General features: G+C 39.0%; 1 protein-coding gene across 1 annotated transcript; it reads right to left on the bottom strand.

The window, feature by feature from the left end:
* Positions 1 to 9456: 9456 nt before the first annotated feature.
* Positions 9457 to 13441, bottom strand: LOC124121191 (nicotinate-nucleotide pyrophosphorylase [carboxylating]-like). Its single transcript, XM_046484174.2, has 3 exons — positions 12777 to 13441; positions 12130 to 12261; positions 9457 to 10241 (listed from the first exon to the last, which is right to left on the bottom strand). Exons 1-3 carry the CDS (start codon positions 13350 to 13352, stop codon positions 9987 to 9989), a joined length of 963 nt encoding a protein of 320 aa, XP_046340130.1. The 5' UTR covers positions 13353 to 13441; the 3' UTR covers positions 9457 to 9986.
* Between the last annotated feature and the right edge of the window lie 2646 nt (positions 13442 to 16087).

The raw sequence follows: 16087 nt of genomic DNA, 5'->3' as shown, positions 1-16087 counted from the left end.
AGGCGACTAACGGGATCGGGTTGTCAGACTCGCTGACTTGGTTGATGCATGTCATAGATATCAATCACTGGATTGTCTGGTCCAGACTCGATTATTTACAGACCGCCGTCATATAGCTTGAATATTTCTTAGTGTGGTGTAAAACAACCAACCAACCAACCAAGCAAACATGGCATCTTTCAAATAACAAAAAATATTCCCAGTGAATAAGACCTCTCAAAAATATATCTTAATCCTTCTAACATAAATGGGCGATGGAGTAGCCAATAGTTAAAGCGTTCGCTCGTCACACCGAATTCAATTCCCCAACTTTGGTACAATGTGTGAAGCCCCTTTGTGGTGTCCCCTACCGTGATAGTGCTGGAATAAGGCTAAAAGTGGTGTAAAACAATACTCACTCACTCTCATCTTAATATTGGCTTCCAATCAACTTGTCCATGCCAATCACTGTATTGTTTTACTATCATGCCTTGTTAATCCTATTTATTCTAATATGTACTTCATCAGCCTTCATACTTCATCCTTCAATTGCATAAGCATCAATCTATCATCATTCAGACTTGTCTGAACATCTATCTATCATCATTCAGCCTTGTCTGAACATCTATCTATCATCATTCAACCTTGTGTGAACATCAATCTATCATCATTCAGCCTTGTATGAACATCAGTCTATCATCATTCAGCCTTGTGTGAACATCTATCTATCATCATTCAGCCTTGTGTGAACATCAATCTATCATCATTCTGCCTTGTATGAACATCTATCTATCATCATTCAGCCTTGTGTGAACATCTATCTATCATCATTCAGCCTTGTATGAACATCTATCATCATTCAGCCTTGTATGAACATCTATCTATCATCATTCAGCCTTGTATGAACATCTATCTATCATCATTCAGCCTTGTATGAACATCAATCTATCATCATTCAGCCTTGTATGAACATCTATCATCATTCAGCCTTGTGTGAACATCTATCTATCATCATTCAGCCTTGTGTGAACATCTATCTATCATCATTCAGCCTTGTATGAACATCTATCTATCATCATTCAGCCTTGTATGAACATCTATCATCATTCAGCCTTGTATGAACATCTATCTATCATCATTCAGCCTTGTCTGAACATCTATCTACCATCATTCAGCCTTGTATGAACATCTATCTATCATCATTCAGCCTTGTATGAACATCAATCTATCATCATTCAACCTTGTATGAACATCTACCTATCATCATTCAGCCTTGTATGAACATCAATCTATCATCATTCAGCCTTGTGTGAACATCAATCTATCATCATTCAGCCTTGTATGAACATCTATCTATCATCATTCAGCCTTGTGTGAACATCAATCTATCATCATTCAGCCTTGTGTAAACATCTATCTATCATCATTCAGCCTTGTATCAACATCAACCTATCATCATTCAGCCTTTTGTGAACATCTATCTATCATCATTCAGCCTTGAATGAACATCTATCTATCATTATTCAGCCTTGTATGAACATCAATCTATCATCATTCAGCCTTGTATGAACATCTATCTATCATCATTCAGCCTTGTATGAACATCAATCTATCATCATTCAGCCTTGTATGAACATCTATCTATCATCATTCAGCCTTGTATGAACATCTATCTACCATCATTCAGCCTTGTATGAACATCAATCTATCATCATTCAGCCTTGTATGAACATCAATCTATCATCATTCAGCCTTGTGTAAACATCTATCTATCATCATTCAGCCTTGTGTGAACATCTATCTATCATCATTCAGCCTTGTATCAACATCAACCTATCATCATTCAGCCTTTTGTGAACATCTATCTATCATCATTCAGCCTTGAATGAACATCTATCTATCATTATTCAGCCTTGTATGAACATCTATCTATCATCATTCAGCCTTCTGTGAACATCTATCTATCATCATTCAGCCTTGTATCAACATCAACCTATCATCATTCAGCCTTTTGTGAACATCTATCTATCATCATTCAGCCTTGAATGAACATCTATCTATCATTTTTTTAGCCTTGTATGAACATCAATCTATCATCATTCAGCCTTGTGTGAACATCTATCTATTACATTCAGCCTTGTATGAACATCAATCTATCATCATTCAGCCTTGTATGAACATCTATCTATCATCATTCAGCCTTGTATGAACATCAATCTATCATCATTCAACCTTGTATGAACATCTACCTATCATCATTCAGCCTTGTATGAACATCAATCTATCATCATTCAGCCTTGTGTGAACATCAATCTATCATCATTCAGCCTTGTATGAACATCTATCTATCATCATTCAGCCTTGTGTGAACATCAATCTATCATCATTCAGCCTTGTGTAAACATCTATCTATCATCATTCAGCCTTGTATCAACATCAACCTATCATCATTCAGCCTTTTGTGAACATCTATCTATCATCATTCAGCCTTGAATGAACATCTATCTATCATTATTCAGCCTTGTATGAACATCAATCTATCATCATTCAGCCTTGTATGAACATCTATCTATCATCATTCAGCCTTGTATGAACATCAATCTATCATCATTCAGCCTTGTATGAACATCTATCTATCATCATTCAGCCTTGTATGAACATCTATCTACCATCATTCAGCCTTGTATGAACATCAATCTATCATCATTCAGCCTTGTATGAACATCAATCTATCATCATTCAGCCTTGTGTAAACATCTATCTATCATCATTCAGCCTTGTGTGAACATCTATCTATCATCATTCAGCCTTGTATCAACATCAACCTATCATCATTCAGCCTTTTGTGAACATCTATCTATCATCATTCAGCCTTGAATGAACATCTATCTATCATTATTCAGCCTTGTATGAACATCAATCTATCATCATTCAGCCTTGTGTGAACATCTATCTTTCATCATTCAGCCTTGCATGAACATCAATCTATCATCATTCAGCCTTGTATGAACATCAATCTATTACATTCAGCCTTGTGTGAACATCAATCTATCATCATTCAGCCTTGTATGAACATCGATCTATCATCATTCAACCTTGTATGAACATCTATCTATCATCATTCAGCCTTGTATGAACATCTATCTATCATCATTCAGCCTTGTATGAACATCAATCTATCATCATTCAGCCTTGTGTGAACATCTATCTATCATCATTCAGCCTTGTATGAACATCAATCTATCATCATTCAGCCTTGTAGGAACATCAATCTATCATCATTCAGCCTTGTATGAACATCAATCTATCATCATTCAGCCTTGTGTGAACATCTATCTATCATCATTCAGGCTTGCATGAACATCAATCTATCATCATTCAGCCTTGTATGAACATCTATCTATTACATTCAGCCTTGTGTGAACATCAATCTATCATCATTCAGCCTTGTATGAACATCAATCTATCATCATTCAACCTTGTATGAACATCTATCTATCATCATTCAGCCTTGTATGAATCTCTATCTATCATCATTCAGCCTTGTATAAACATCAATCTATCATCATTCAGCCTTGTAGGAACATCAATCTATCATCATTCAGCCTTGTATGAACATCAATCTATCATCATTCAGCCTTGTAGGAACATCAATCTATCATCATTCAGCCTTGTATGAACATCAATCTATCATCATTCAGCCTTGTGTGAACATCTATCTATCATCATTCAGGCTTGCATGAACATCAATCTATCATCATTCAGCCTTGTATGAACATCTATCTATTACATTCAGCCTTGTGTGAACATCAATCTATCATCATTCAGCCTTGTATGAACATCAATCTATCATCATTCAACCTTGTATGAACATCTATCTATCATCATTCAGCCTTGTATGAACATCTATCTATCATCATTCAGCCTTGTATGAACATCAATCTATCATCATTCAGCCTTGTGTGAACATCTATCTTTCATCATTCAGCCTTGCATGAACATCTATCTATCATCATTCAGCCTTGTATGAACATCTATCTATTACATTCAGCCTTGTGTGAACATCAATCTATCATCATTCAGCCTTGTATGAACATCGATCTATCATCATTCAACCTTGTATGAACATCTATCTATCATCATTCAGCCTTGTATGAACATCTATCTATCATCATTCAGCCTTGTATGAACATCAATCTATCATCATTCAGCCTTGTGTGAACATCTATCTATCATCATTCAGCCTTGTATGAACATCAATCTATCATCATTCAGCCTTGTAGGAACATCAATCTATCATCATTCAGCCTTGTATGAACATCAATCTATCATCATTCAGCCTTGTGTGAACATCTATCTATCATCATTCAGGCTTGCATGAACATCAATCTATCATCATTCAGCCTTGTATGAACATCTATCTATTACATTCAGCCTTGTGTGAACATCAATCTATCATCATTCAGCCTTGTATGAACATCAATCTATCATCATTCAACCTTGTATGAACATCTATCTATCATCATTCAGCCTTGTATGAACATCTATCTATCATCATTCAGCCTTGTATAAACATCAATCTATCATCATTCAGCCTTGTAGGAACATCAATCTATCATCATTCAGCCTTGTATGAACATCAATCTATCATCATTCAGCCTTGTAGGAACATCAATCTATCATCATTCAGCCTTGTATGAACATCAATCTATCATCATTCAGCCTTGTGTGAACATCTATCTATCATCATTCAGGCTTGCATGAACATCAATCTATCATCATTCAGCCTTGTATGAACATCTATCTATTACATTCAGCCTTGTGTGAACATCAATCTATCATCATTCAGCCTTGTATGAACATCAATCTATCATCATTCAACCTTGTATGAACATCTATCTATCATCATTCAGCCTTGTATGAACATCTATCTATCATCATTCAGCCTTGTATGAACATCAATCTATCATCATTCAGCCTTGTAGGAACATCAATCTATCATCATTCAGCCTTGTATGAACATCAATCTATCATCATTCAGCCTTGTGTGAACATCTATCTATCATCATTCAGGCTTGCATGAACATCAATCTATCATCATTCAGCCTTGTATGAACATCTATCTATTACATTCAGCCTTGTGTGAACATCAATCTATCATCATTCAGCCTTGTATGAACATCAATCTATCATCATTCAACCTTGTATGAACATCTATCTATCATCATTCAGCCTTGTATGAACATCTATCTATCATCATTCAGCCTTGTATGAACATCAATCTATCATCATTCAGCCTTGTATGAACATCAATCTATCATCATTCAGCCTTGTGTGAACATCTATCTATCATCATTCAGCCTTGTATGAACATCTATCTATCATCATTCAGCCTTGTATGAACATCAATCTATCATCATTCAGCCTTATATGAACATCTATCTATTACATTCAGCCTTGTATGAACATCAATCTATCATCATTCAGCCTTGTATGAACATCAATCTATCATCATTCAACCTTGTATGAACATCTATCTATCATCATTCAGCCTTGTATGAACATCTATCTATCATCATTCAGCCTTGTAGGAACATCAATCTATCATCATTCAGCCTTGTATGAACATCAATCTCTCATCATTCAGCCTTCTGTGAACATCTATCTATCATCATTCAGCCTTGCATGAACATCTATCTATCATCATTCAGCCTTGTATGAACATCTATCTATCATCATTCAGCCTTGTGTGAACATCAATCTATCATCATTCAGCCTTGTATGAACATCTATCTATCATCATTCAGCCTTGTATGAACATCTATCTATCATCATTCAACCTTGTATGAACATCTATCTATCATCATTAAGCCTTGTGTGAACATCAATCTATCATCATTCAGCCTTGTATGAACATCTATCTATCATCATTCAGCCTTGTGTGAACATCAATCTATCATCATTCAGCCTTGTATGAACATCTATCTATCATCATTCAGCCTTGTGTGAACATCAATCTATCATCATTCAGCCTTGTACGAACATCTATCTATCATCATTCAGCCTTGTACATACATCAATTATCCACATGTTTATGAGCCTCCTACTTCACATTTCTGTACATCACTTGCTTGATAACAGTGTCTACACTGCACTAAACGCCACATTAATTTGTAATAAAGAAGTTGTATATCCATAGAACTATCTCTCTTGTACTATCATATATGTCTATTTCATATAGTTCAACAACATGTTACCGTTCTTGGAAGCTATAGCCTTCGACTAGCCTGATTTGATCTTTTAAATAATATTCTTTCATCTTGAAACTAGACTTGGCAATACAGGTACCACAAGTCAAGGAAGCTTTTCAGGCATTGAAGGAATCAGACACCACCTAAGGTTTGTATTCCCCAATCTTCCTGGACACCTTGGACATACGCATGATCATCCATCTTAAAATGCACAAGAAGAAACTACGGAACTAGGAGATTGGTTAATCCGTTTGGACGCACAGGACGCCAACTTGCACGTCCCCATCCACCCGTGTTGTTTGACATTACTTTCGTTTTGCAGTCAACGTTCAAAGGTTACTTCAACGTACAACAAACCATTCGGCATATCAATAGCTCCATGTTTGCATAAAGTGGAACCTGATCTCAGATGACAGGTGACACGTGTGACATTGTGGAACCTGATCTCAGATGGAGTGTATGAGTGGGTGACACGTGTCACATTGTGGAACCTGATCTCAGATGGAGTGTATGAGTGGGTGACACGTGTTACAATGTGGAATCTGATCTCAGGTTGAGTGTATGAGTGGGTGACACGTGTTAGAATGTGGAACCTGATCTCAGAAGGAGTATATGAGTGGGTGACACGTGTTACAATGTGGAATCTGATCTCAGGTTGTGTGTATGAGTGGGTGACACGTGTTACAATGTGGAATCTGATCTCAGGTTGAGTATATGAGTGGGTGACACGTGTTACAATGTGGAATCTGATCTCAGGTTGAGTGTATGAGTGGGTGACACGTGTTACAATGTGGAATCTGATCTCAGGTTGAGTGTATGAGTGGGTGACACGTGTCACAATGTGGAATCTGATCTCAGGTTGAGTGTATGAGTGGGTGACACGTGTTACAATGTGGAATCTGATCTCAGGTTGAGTGTATGAGTGGGTGACACGTGTCACAATGTGGAATCTGATCTCAGGTTGAGTGTATGAGTGGGTGACATGTGTTACAAAGTGGAATCTGATCTCAGGTTGAGTGTATGAGTGGGTGACACGTGTTACAATGTGGAATCTGATCTCAGGTTGGGTGTATGAGTGGGTGACACGTGTTACATTGTGGAATCTGATCTCAGGACGAGTGTATGAGTGGGTGACACGTGTTACAATGTGGAACCTGATCTCAGGTTGAGTGTATGAGTGGGTGACACGTGTTACATTGTGGAATCTGATCTCAGGTTGAGTGTATGAGTGGGTGACATGTGTTACAATGTGGAATCTGATCTCAGGTTGAGTGTATGAGTGGGTGACACGTGTTACATTGTGGAATCTGATCTCAGGTTGAGTGTATGAGTGGGTGACACGTGTTACAATGTGGAATCTGATCTCAGGTTGAGTGTATGAGTGGGTGACACGTGTTATAATGTGGAATCTGATCTCAGGTTGAGTGTATGAGTGGGTGACACGTGTTACAATGTGGAACCTGATCTCAGGTTGAGTGTATGAGTGGGTGACACGTGTTACAATGTGGAATCTGATCTCAGGTTGAGTGTATGAGTGGGTGACACGTGTTACAATGTGGAACCTGATCTCAGGTTGAGTGTATGAGTGGGTGACATGTGTTACAATGTGGAATCTGATCTCAGGTTGAGTGTATGAGTGGGTGACACGTGTTACAATGTGGAATCTGATCTCAGGTTGAGTGTATGAGTGGGTGACACGTGTTACAATGTGGAACCTGATCTCAGGTTGAGTGTATGAGTGGGTGACATGTGTTACAATGTGGAATCTGATCTCAGGTTGAGTGTATGAGTGGGTGACACGTGTTACAATGTGGAATCTGATCTCAGGTTGAGTGTATGAGTGGGTGACACGTGTTACATTGTGGAACCTGATCTCAGGTCGAGTGTATGAGTGGGTGACACGTGTTACATTGTGGAATCTGATCTCAGGTTGAGAGTATGAGTGGGTGACACGTGTTACAATGTGGAATCTGATCTCAGGTTGAGTGTATGAGCGGGTGACACGTGTTACATTGTGGAACCTGATCTCAGGTTGAGTGTATGAGTGGGTGACATGTGTTACAATGTGGAATCTGATCTCAGGTTGAGTGTATGAGTGGGTGACACGTGTTACATTGTGGAATCTGATCTCAGGTTGAGTGTATGAGTGGGTGACACGTGTTACATTGTGGAATCTGATCTCAGGTTGAGAGTATGAGTGGGTGACACGTGTTATAATGTGGAATCTGATCTCAGGTTGAGTGTATGAGTGGGTGACACGTGTTATAATGTGGAATCTGATCTCAGGTTGAGAGTATGAGTGGGTGACACGTGTTATAATGTGGAATCTGATCTCAGGTTGAGTGTATGAGTGGGTGACACGTGTTACAATGTGGAATCTGATCTCAGGTTGAGTGTATGAGTGGGCAACATGTGGCTCACTCCATGTCATTGCGATGAACGGCTCAAATTTTGTAATCGGCATTGTGTATGTTTACGGAGGAGTTAACGTCATGAACGTTACGTCCCTAACTGTGTACAGCAGACGAATCGATGTGGCTGTACCCATGATAATGCCTGTGCAAGTCTTGTGCACATTGGAGGTACTTGACTGGAGGCCGCTACAGAGACGCAGTGTCAGATTGCCATGTCATACTGTTTCTGAACGAGGAGGACTTTGCCATCAAAGAGAGTCCCGAAGGGTGTCAAAACATTCCGCAGACACTATGACGAATCTGATTGGTCTATGGGTAGATGTTGCTAGAATGTGCCAGACTGTGAACTATGTTCGTGGTGGACACACTGGTCTGGGGTAACTGTATTTGCTGTGATATGCAACTTGTATTTGAGTTTCCTTGATTTTACACATAACTCCTGAGTTTTTGGATCTTACATGCTTTGAATGTGACCCTCTCATATGCCAGGGTTGTGTACTATAACGGGATCGGGTGGTCAGGCTCTCTGACTTGGTTGATGCATGTCATCGTATCACAATTTCGATTATTTACAGACCGCCGTCATATAGCTGGAGTATTGCTGAGTGCGGCTTTAAATTACAAACAAACAAACAAACAAACAAACAAACAAACTGAAACATGCATTCTACAGTAGACAATACTCTATGCAATACCCTTTTTTCTCCTTGTGTCCGTTCTTTACAAATCAATAGTATTCTCATTATTCATCAGTGTCGTTTGTTGCAAATTGCAATACTTGCGTCTTGGGCCATGAAATAAGGAAAGTGCAGTTCTATATTTGCTGTTTATTCCGATCATCTGTATGATGTAGTCTGTTGGGTGTGTGAGAACGGGACGACATAAATACAATATTCATTAAAATTCAAGACACCATGTCCTAATAACAAACCTTGATGTCACCACATGTGGTACAACGGCTTCTGAGATTTATGATCTTTATCTTGCCAACACTATGGACAATGGCAAAACATTAGTGGAGGCTATGATAGCTTACAGAAGCTTCAAAAGGCACAGTAGATGAAAGGATCACACATACTTTACGAACCATTGCCATTGTAACGGGGATCTTATACGCCAGTGAGTACAAACGTCCCCCCAAGACGACATGTATGGAGTTTTGTCCACCTGCAGCCAGTGGGTGGAATGTGGTCTAATGTTATGATGTTAGAGTTCACTGGATTTACATTTAGTTATGAAAGCTGCAACTGCTTTAACGTCCGATCAGAACGACGTTACACAATACATGACACATATGTTTAAGTGATATTTTACACATTATATATATATTTAAGTTTATCATTTATGTCTCATTGACGTCTGCCGATGTAGCGTTCAAAGTCGGCTCAACCATGAGGTTCCTCGGATCCTTTCCGTCCTTGAAAATTTTCATTGAGAAGTCGGCCGTGGTGTAGCCCTGCACAAGTCCACTGACTGATATGACGTCCACGTTGACGTCGCAATAGCTACGCACACTTGTCTGAGTTATGCCCCCACTAGCTTCAAGGATCAACTCGGGGAATTCCTTCTTGAGGACCACAGCAGTTTGGGATAGAGCCTGCAATACAACACATTACACCATTGTTACAGAGTGTATTTCAAAGCGTATTTTACGACCTTTTAGTAAGTGTAATAAAAAGGTGTCTAACGCGTACGCGTGTAGTCATTTATTTACAATCCAAAACTGACTCCCACGGGAGATATTGCTTAGGTGAGATCAAGCGATATCCACATTGAAGATAGTGCTGCAATGAATTGCATCACAATGCTTTGCAGACCATTGTGACATCATTTGTAAACATGATGTCACAATCAAATGACATCACTAATGGCGCTGCTACTGAAGCTGTTAGCTGTACTTCTTACACGCAAGACACTGCTTATAACTAACTGTCTACAAACAGAAAACGTTTGAAGAATGATATTGGATGATAAATAAAATCTCACCCTCGTGTCTTTTAATATCAAATATATTAACACTCGTTGATAATACTCGTGTTGACATATTGATATTTAAAGACACTCGGGTGAGATTCTCTATTTAGCACCCAGTTAAACTTTGCGCATTATCGAAATCCATCGTTGAAAAAGACGTTGTTGGTATGACGGGGGCTTATGAATACAACATTTGTCGCTGATAACTTGACCATAGACAGTTCTCTCCTGGTAATGAAGTGAGCAGCTTTTTCCGAGATCAATAAACAATAAGATGCTACACATAACATGTTTTACACAAACATCACGTTCTTGAAACATCTGCGTTCGACGGAACATCTAGCTTGAAGCACGGTTTAGTGTAGGTAAAGCGAGCCCACGAGACGTCGATTCCCAGTGAGTACTTAAGGTGTACTAAACGTGTACTATTCGTGTACTAAAGGGAGAGTTATAAATGAACATGGAAAACATTCGGTAAACTGATCCATGCAATAAACAATGGAATGACGCCACAGATGTGTTTAAGACATTGTTACAGGAGAAAATGATGTTACGAATTCATCACTGTTTCTAATTTGCTTCCAAATAACATACACATGAGATAAACTAGAATCAAATGGGTCCCCCATCGATGATAGGATATAGATGATGTTATCAGTGCCTCATTGTTCCAGAGGTTAGGTGATGTTATAGTGCTAGCCCACTGAGATAACAAGAACCATCTTTATACGTCTTTTGGTGTGACGCGGCCGATTGAACCCCGGACTTTCCGCTCTCCGAGCGGACACTCGGAGGCGGTCTAATTATTCCAGACACGACTGTGGCTGAGGATAATATAGTAGTGTTGAGGTATTCCACGGAAATAACTACTGCTCGAAAATATCACTTATTTATCGTGTTATGGGGAACCTCTATGAATCGACATTTTAAGCCTCAGATCACTTCTAACCGCCTCAGATCGATTTGGTTCGCCATCAGCGTTGATATATGTTGAAACTGTCGGGGAAAAAGAAAGTATACACCTTTGTTTGATGGTGGCAAACATGAAACGAACAAGAAATAGTTTATTCGACGGCGATGTATTTGAAAACAGTATCCTAGTTTTGCTTTGGGCCTTACGTTTGCAGTGTTGCGGCGACAGTTTTCAGCCTGGCAACGTTTTGATAACATTTGTAATTATTTGGTCAAATCCAGTTTTCAAGTGTACATTTTCTTTTGCCTTGCAGTTTATACAAAATAAATTCAGTTCAAATACTTCAATATCCGTCTACTTTAATAATCTGACATTAGTTCGAGAAATAGTCTCCTGGACTTCAATCATTTTAACATGGAGTGACTTAGATAATTCTGTCATGTCTACTAAATAAATCAGGATTTGTTTTTCTGTCATCTGCAAACAAGATGAAAGAACATCTATTCATAGTCGTATGACTTTGACTTTAAGATTTATGATCCCAAATTGCGTGCTTCATACACACAAAGGTAACCCAGATGCTATCAATGTTTGGTACCTTTGGTGAGAAGTTGTCCAACATGACCACGTGACACCCTGCACGTGCAGCTTCTCTTGCCTCCTCCAGACTCCGACACTCGACTTCTATCTTTGAGGAGAAGCCACTTACAACGCGCACGTCCTTTACTGCCTGTAACACAGAACGAACAGCCAGACACAATCATGCACACCCTTTTTTAATGTCCCACAGCTGACCTTACAACTATCCGGCTGTTGGGGAACATGACCAATGAAAGGCAATCAACAGAAGGTTCTATGCCTGTAGCTACCTTAAACAGGTTTAATAACCCTTACCCCCATTTTCAGTCAACTACATTATTCATTATTTCTAGGTGAAAACATGGATATCAGCTCATGTCATACAAACACAGAGGGGGGGGGGGGGGGGGGGGGGGGGGGGGGGGTGATCAGAACACAGAGGTGGAGAACTACCCCAAGAATGACCATTCCTGTGATCTAGCTTGACCTGTAGAGAAAGTTGTTGAAAACCTTCAACTAAAACTCCAATGCCATATCCTAATTAGGATGATATGTACCAAATTCTATCCGACCATGTACAACAAACACTTCTTACGTTATTGTGGGCATACATGCTGACAAAACCTTACATGGAGGAGGTGGAGGTGGCTGCTTACTTAAGATTACCTGTTCTATACTGCCTGCTGTCCATATGTGGTTGTCCTTCAGCATCACCATCGACGACAAATCATATCTGTGTGTGGCCACACCTCCAACGAGCAGAGCATACTTCTCCACCATACGGAAGCCAGGAGTTGTCTTCCTTGTTCCCGCTAGCTCTCCTTTCCAAGCTACAGACTCAGTCAGCTGTTTCAATTTTCTAGCATTTGTAGCTATACCAGTGGCCCTTGAGAGGCAATTGAGGACCACTCTCTCTCCAAGTAGTAGATGTCGGACTTTGCCAATAACGTTCGCCACTGTGTGGATAGGCTCCAATAACTGTCCCTCGTCAACGAGCCATTCAACTGTACAGTCTAGTTCCCGAAACACAGCGTCAACAAACGGCTTACCCGCGAGGACCGCTCGGCTCTTCAGGAGCAACACCGCACGTTCCTCCTTCTCCCCGACGACGAAGCCTGCATAGTCAAAACTCGGCGTGTCTTCCTTCAGCCACTCCCGGGCAAGGTGCCGCAGATTGGTCGGGGAGAGGATGTGCGAGTATCTGTTACAATCTATGTTATCTAACGTAGTTCTCACGGACATGACACTGCGAGCACCTGGCCTCTACCCCGACAGGTTAGAAGTGGGACACTGGCTTGGGCCGAGTTGAGATCTTCTGCCTTGAGGCTCTACACGGGGAGGTCACAACTGATTGTCGTAGTATGTCCCTGTGACATTATTGGCAGTTGGTCTGAAACAGTAGTGCTCAGCTCAGACTTGAACTCGCATTGCCATCCGTCTTTGTACGGCGTGCGTCATCCGTCATGCGAAATCTATTGACAATCCAATTCGATTAATTTAAAAAATATGTGGAAATAAAGCATTTATAGCTCACCTGGTACGAAGTTCCGCGGTAAGCTTATGTCGTGGTGCTGCATCCGTCGTATGTCATCAACACTTACTTAAAAAAATATCTCCTCTTATCCTACCCGGTAAGTTTCAACCAAACTTGGCAGGAAGCTTCCACAAGGAGAGAGGAATCAAAACGCTGCAAATGGAGTGCCTGGGTGGGCCTAATAGAGTTCAATGACTACAATGTATTTAAATAACATTTCTTCTGATATATACTTTCTATTGTAATAATATTTGACACGGTGCTTGTGAAACCGACTGGGTGATTTTTTTTAAAACAAAGATCATTGCATTCGAATTCCTCTCGTTTTTAATATCATATGAATCTGGTGTGTCCGTAACTGTTATAAGCATCTGCTTGATGTGCATTTACACTCAATTGATAAACTAGTGAAATTCTCGGGTAAAAGTGCAGTATGTCTACAATATTGAGTGAAACTATGTCCATTTTAATTGAAATCTGACTTTGGGGATGGGTTGGTGTCGCTAGAGAAATTAGCTTTCAATATACCATTTGTTTTATTGTTAGGGATCAGTTTACCATAAAAGTCAGTGAATAACATACATCATTGAAAAGACTATGTAAAACGCTTTCATATGATATATTACATGACCATGTTGACGAACTATAACAAATTTTGATTTTGAAAACAGGTCAAAATGGCTGCCATCTTGAAATTCAAGATGGCCACCATAGATGATCATGGAAAAACTTGAAACATCATTTTTTTTATGATTTTATTATTTTGTATTTTTAAACATTGTTGCAATTATTCCACTCATCCACTTCATAAGCATAATCTACCATCATATATCAATAAGCAATTGTCGTAAAAATTGTTTTGGGGGGGGGGGCTGGGGTAACATTGTATACAATACCTAAGCCCCTTTAAAATATATTTTCATTTTGTTTTCTGTATAGGATAGCACAATGGTTAAGGCAGATTTTGATATGCAGCTATAGTGGTTTTATTGCCACAATTTAATGGAATTAGTGATTTACCTCTCACAAGATTTGAAAAAGAAGGAAAAAAAACATGATTTTTATCAATGTTTTCACTGAGAATTAGAATAACTGTTAAATGAAACGAATTGTTTGCCAAATTCATATAACCGAACATATTACATGTAATCAAAGGCTTAATTTGGATAGTTAATGACTTAAAAAATTACGCACTTTTCCTTCAATTTATGCAATTATGACCCCGTAAAAAGTCACGCACACACTTGCAAGTTTACTACCAAATGCAAATTGTGTACAGATACCTTCTTTATGCAATAGAAAATGTTTAAGGTATACAGGAAAATGTGGGAACGAAAATATAAACCGAGCCTCTTTTCCGCTGGTTGCCAACTGACTATTATCGTTGCTATGGTATTAGAGAGGCAATATAAAAATGAATAGTCATTTGCACATCTAGACAAAGTAACGATCAATGAAATCTTGCGAAGTTTTATGAATATCCGATCAGTATTATTTTATAGTGATAACTCTAAATGTAAAAATGATATTACCTGCATTAGTAATTTTTACATAAAGGGTTGTAACAAGAGTTAACCCGCAACCCTTAATGTAAAGTTTTTTTACATTAAGAGTACTTTTTACATTAAGGGTTAGTAACACAGCACTCCATTTCTTGCCGTAAGAGGCGTGATATCCGAAGATATTGAAATACAAGTGATTTACCTAATTCAAGATTCTATATTGCATACTTAATAATATATTTATGTTTAATAAATTGTACATTAAATAATACCCCACTGTTTAGATGACAATGTGGTAGAACGTGTATCACATACACTAGATTTTGACCAGATGACAATGATATTGTTATTTAGATAACTACGGCACGAGAATGGTTCTGAATTGTGTATAATATACACATGCACAAAAGTTAAGCGCCTCCTACCATATTTGTGAGCTGTTACTTTTGGCACTTAATGATGACTTTTATAACGAGATGTACAATTGTAATAAGCCGTATATGTAAACCTCATGTGATGCAAAAGTTGTCCCAAAGCAAGTTTATCTTGTGTTCCAAAAGAATATGAGCAGAAAGGAATTTTACCGATGACCAGAAATTGAAGGATCAGAAAAACATTGAAAAACTTTTTTGGTCATGTAACTGTCATGATATCAGCAGACCATATCAGGTGTCACATAGACACCCTAGGGAGTGCAGAGTCTATTGCAAGACAGAAACGTCAGTCACATGTGTATGATCCACGGACATTGACCACAGCTTCAACCCCACGCCTCATACTCATTACGAGTCGTTGAATGCTTCTCTGAGGCAAACGGATCCATTCTTCATGAAGTGCGGCTTCAAGTCCAGCGAGATTTTGAACTGGGGGATCACGATGTCTGATTTTCCGGCCAAGAATGTCCCAGAGATGCTCAATCGGATTAAGATCCGGACTACAGG

Source organism: Haliotis rufescens, unplaced genomic scaffold, assembly GCF_023055435.1.
Source record: "Haliotis rufescens isolate VD_foot unplaced genomic scaffold, xgHalRufe1.0.p SCAF_15, whole genome shotgun sequence".
Taxonomy (NCBI): domain Eukaryota; kingdom Metazoa; phylum Mollusca; class Gastropoda; order Lepetellida; family Haliotidae; genus Haliotis; species Haliotis rufescens.
The sequence above is the reverse complement of the archived record's forward strand: the minus strand, read 5'-3'. Positions and strand labels throughout refer to the sequence as shown.

What these genes read in the sequence shown, in the direction of transcription:
- LOC124121191 (XM_046484174.2), bottom strand. Translation starts at nt 13,352, where the DNA reads ATGTCCGTGAGAACTACGTTAGATAACATAGATTGTAACAGATACTCG. An exon ending in CAGCAGGCAGTATAGAACAG is followed by an intron (nt 12,262 to 12,776) that starts GTAATCTTAAGT and finishes TCTGTGTTACAG; the next exon opens with GCAGTAAAGGACGTGCGCGT. An exon ending in TGGACAACTTCTCACCAAAG is followed by an intron (nt 10,242 to 12,129) that starts GTACCAAACATT and finishes GTTGTATTGCAG; the next exon opens with GCTCTATCCCAAACTGCTGT.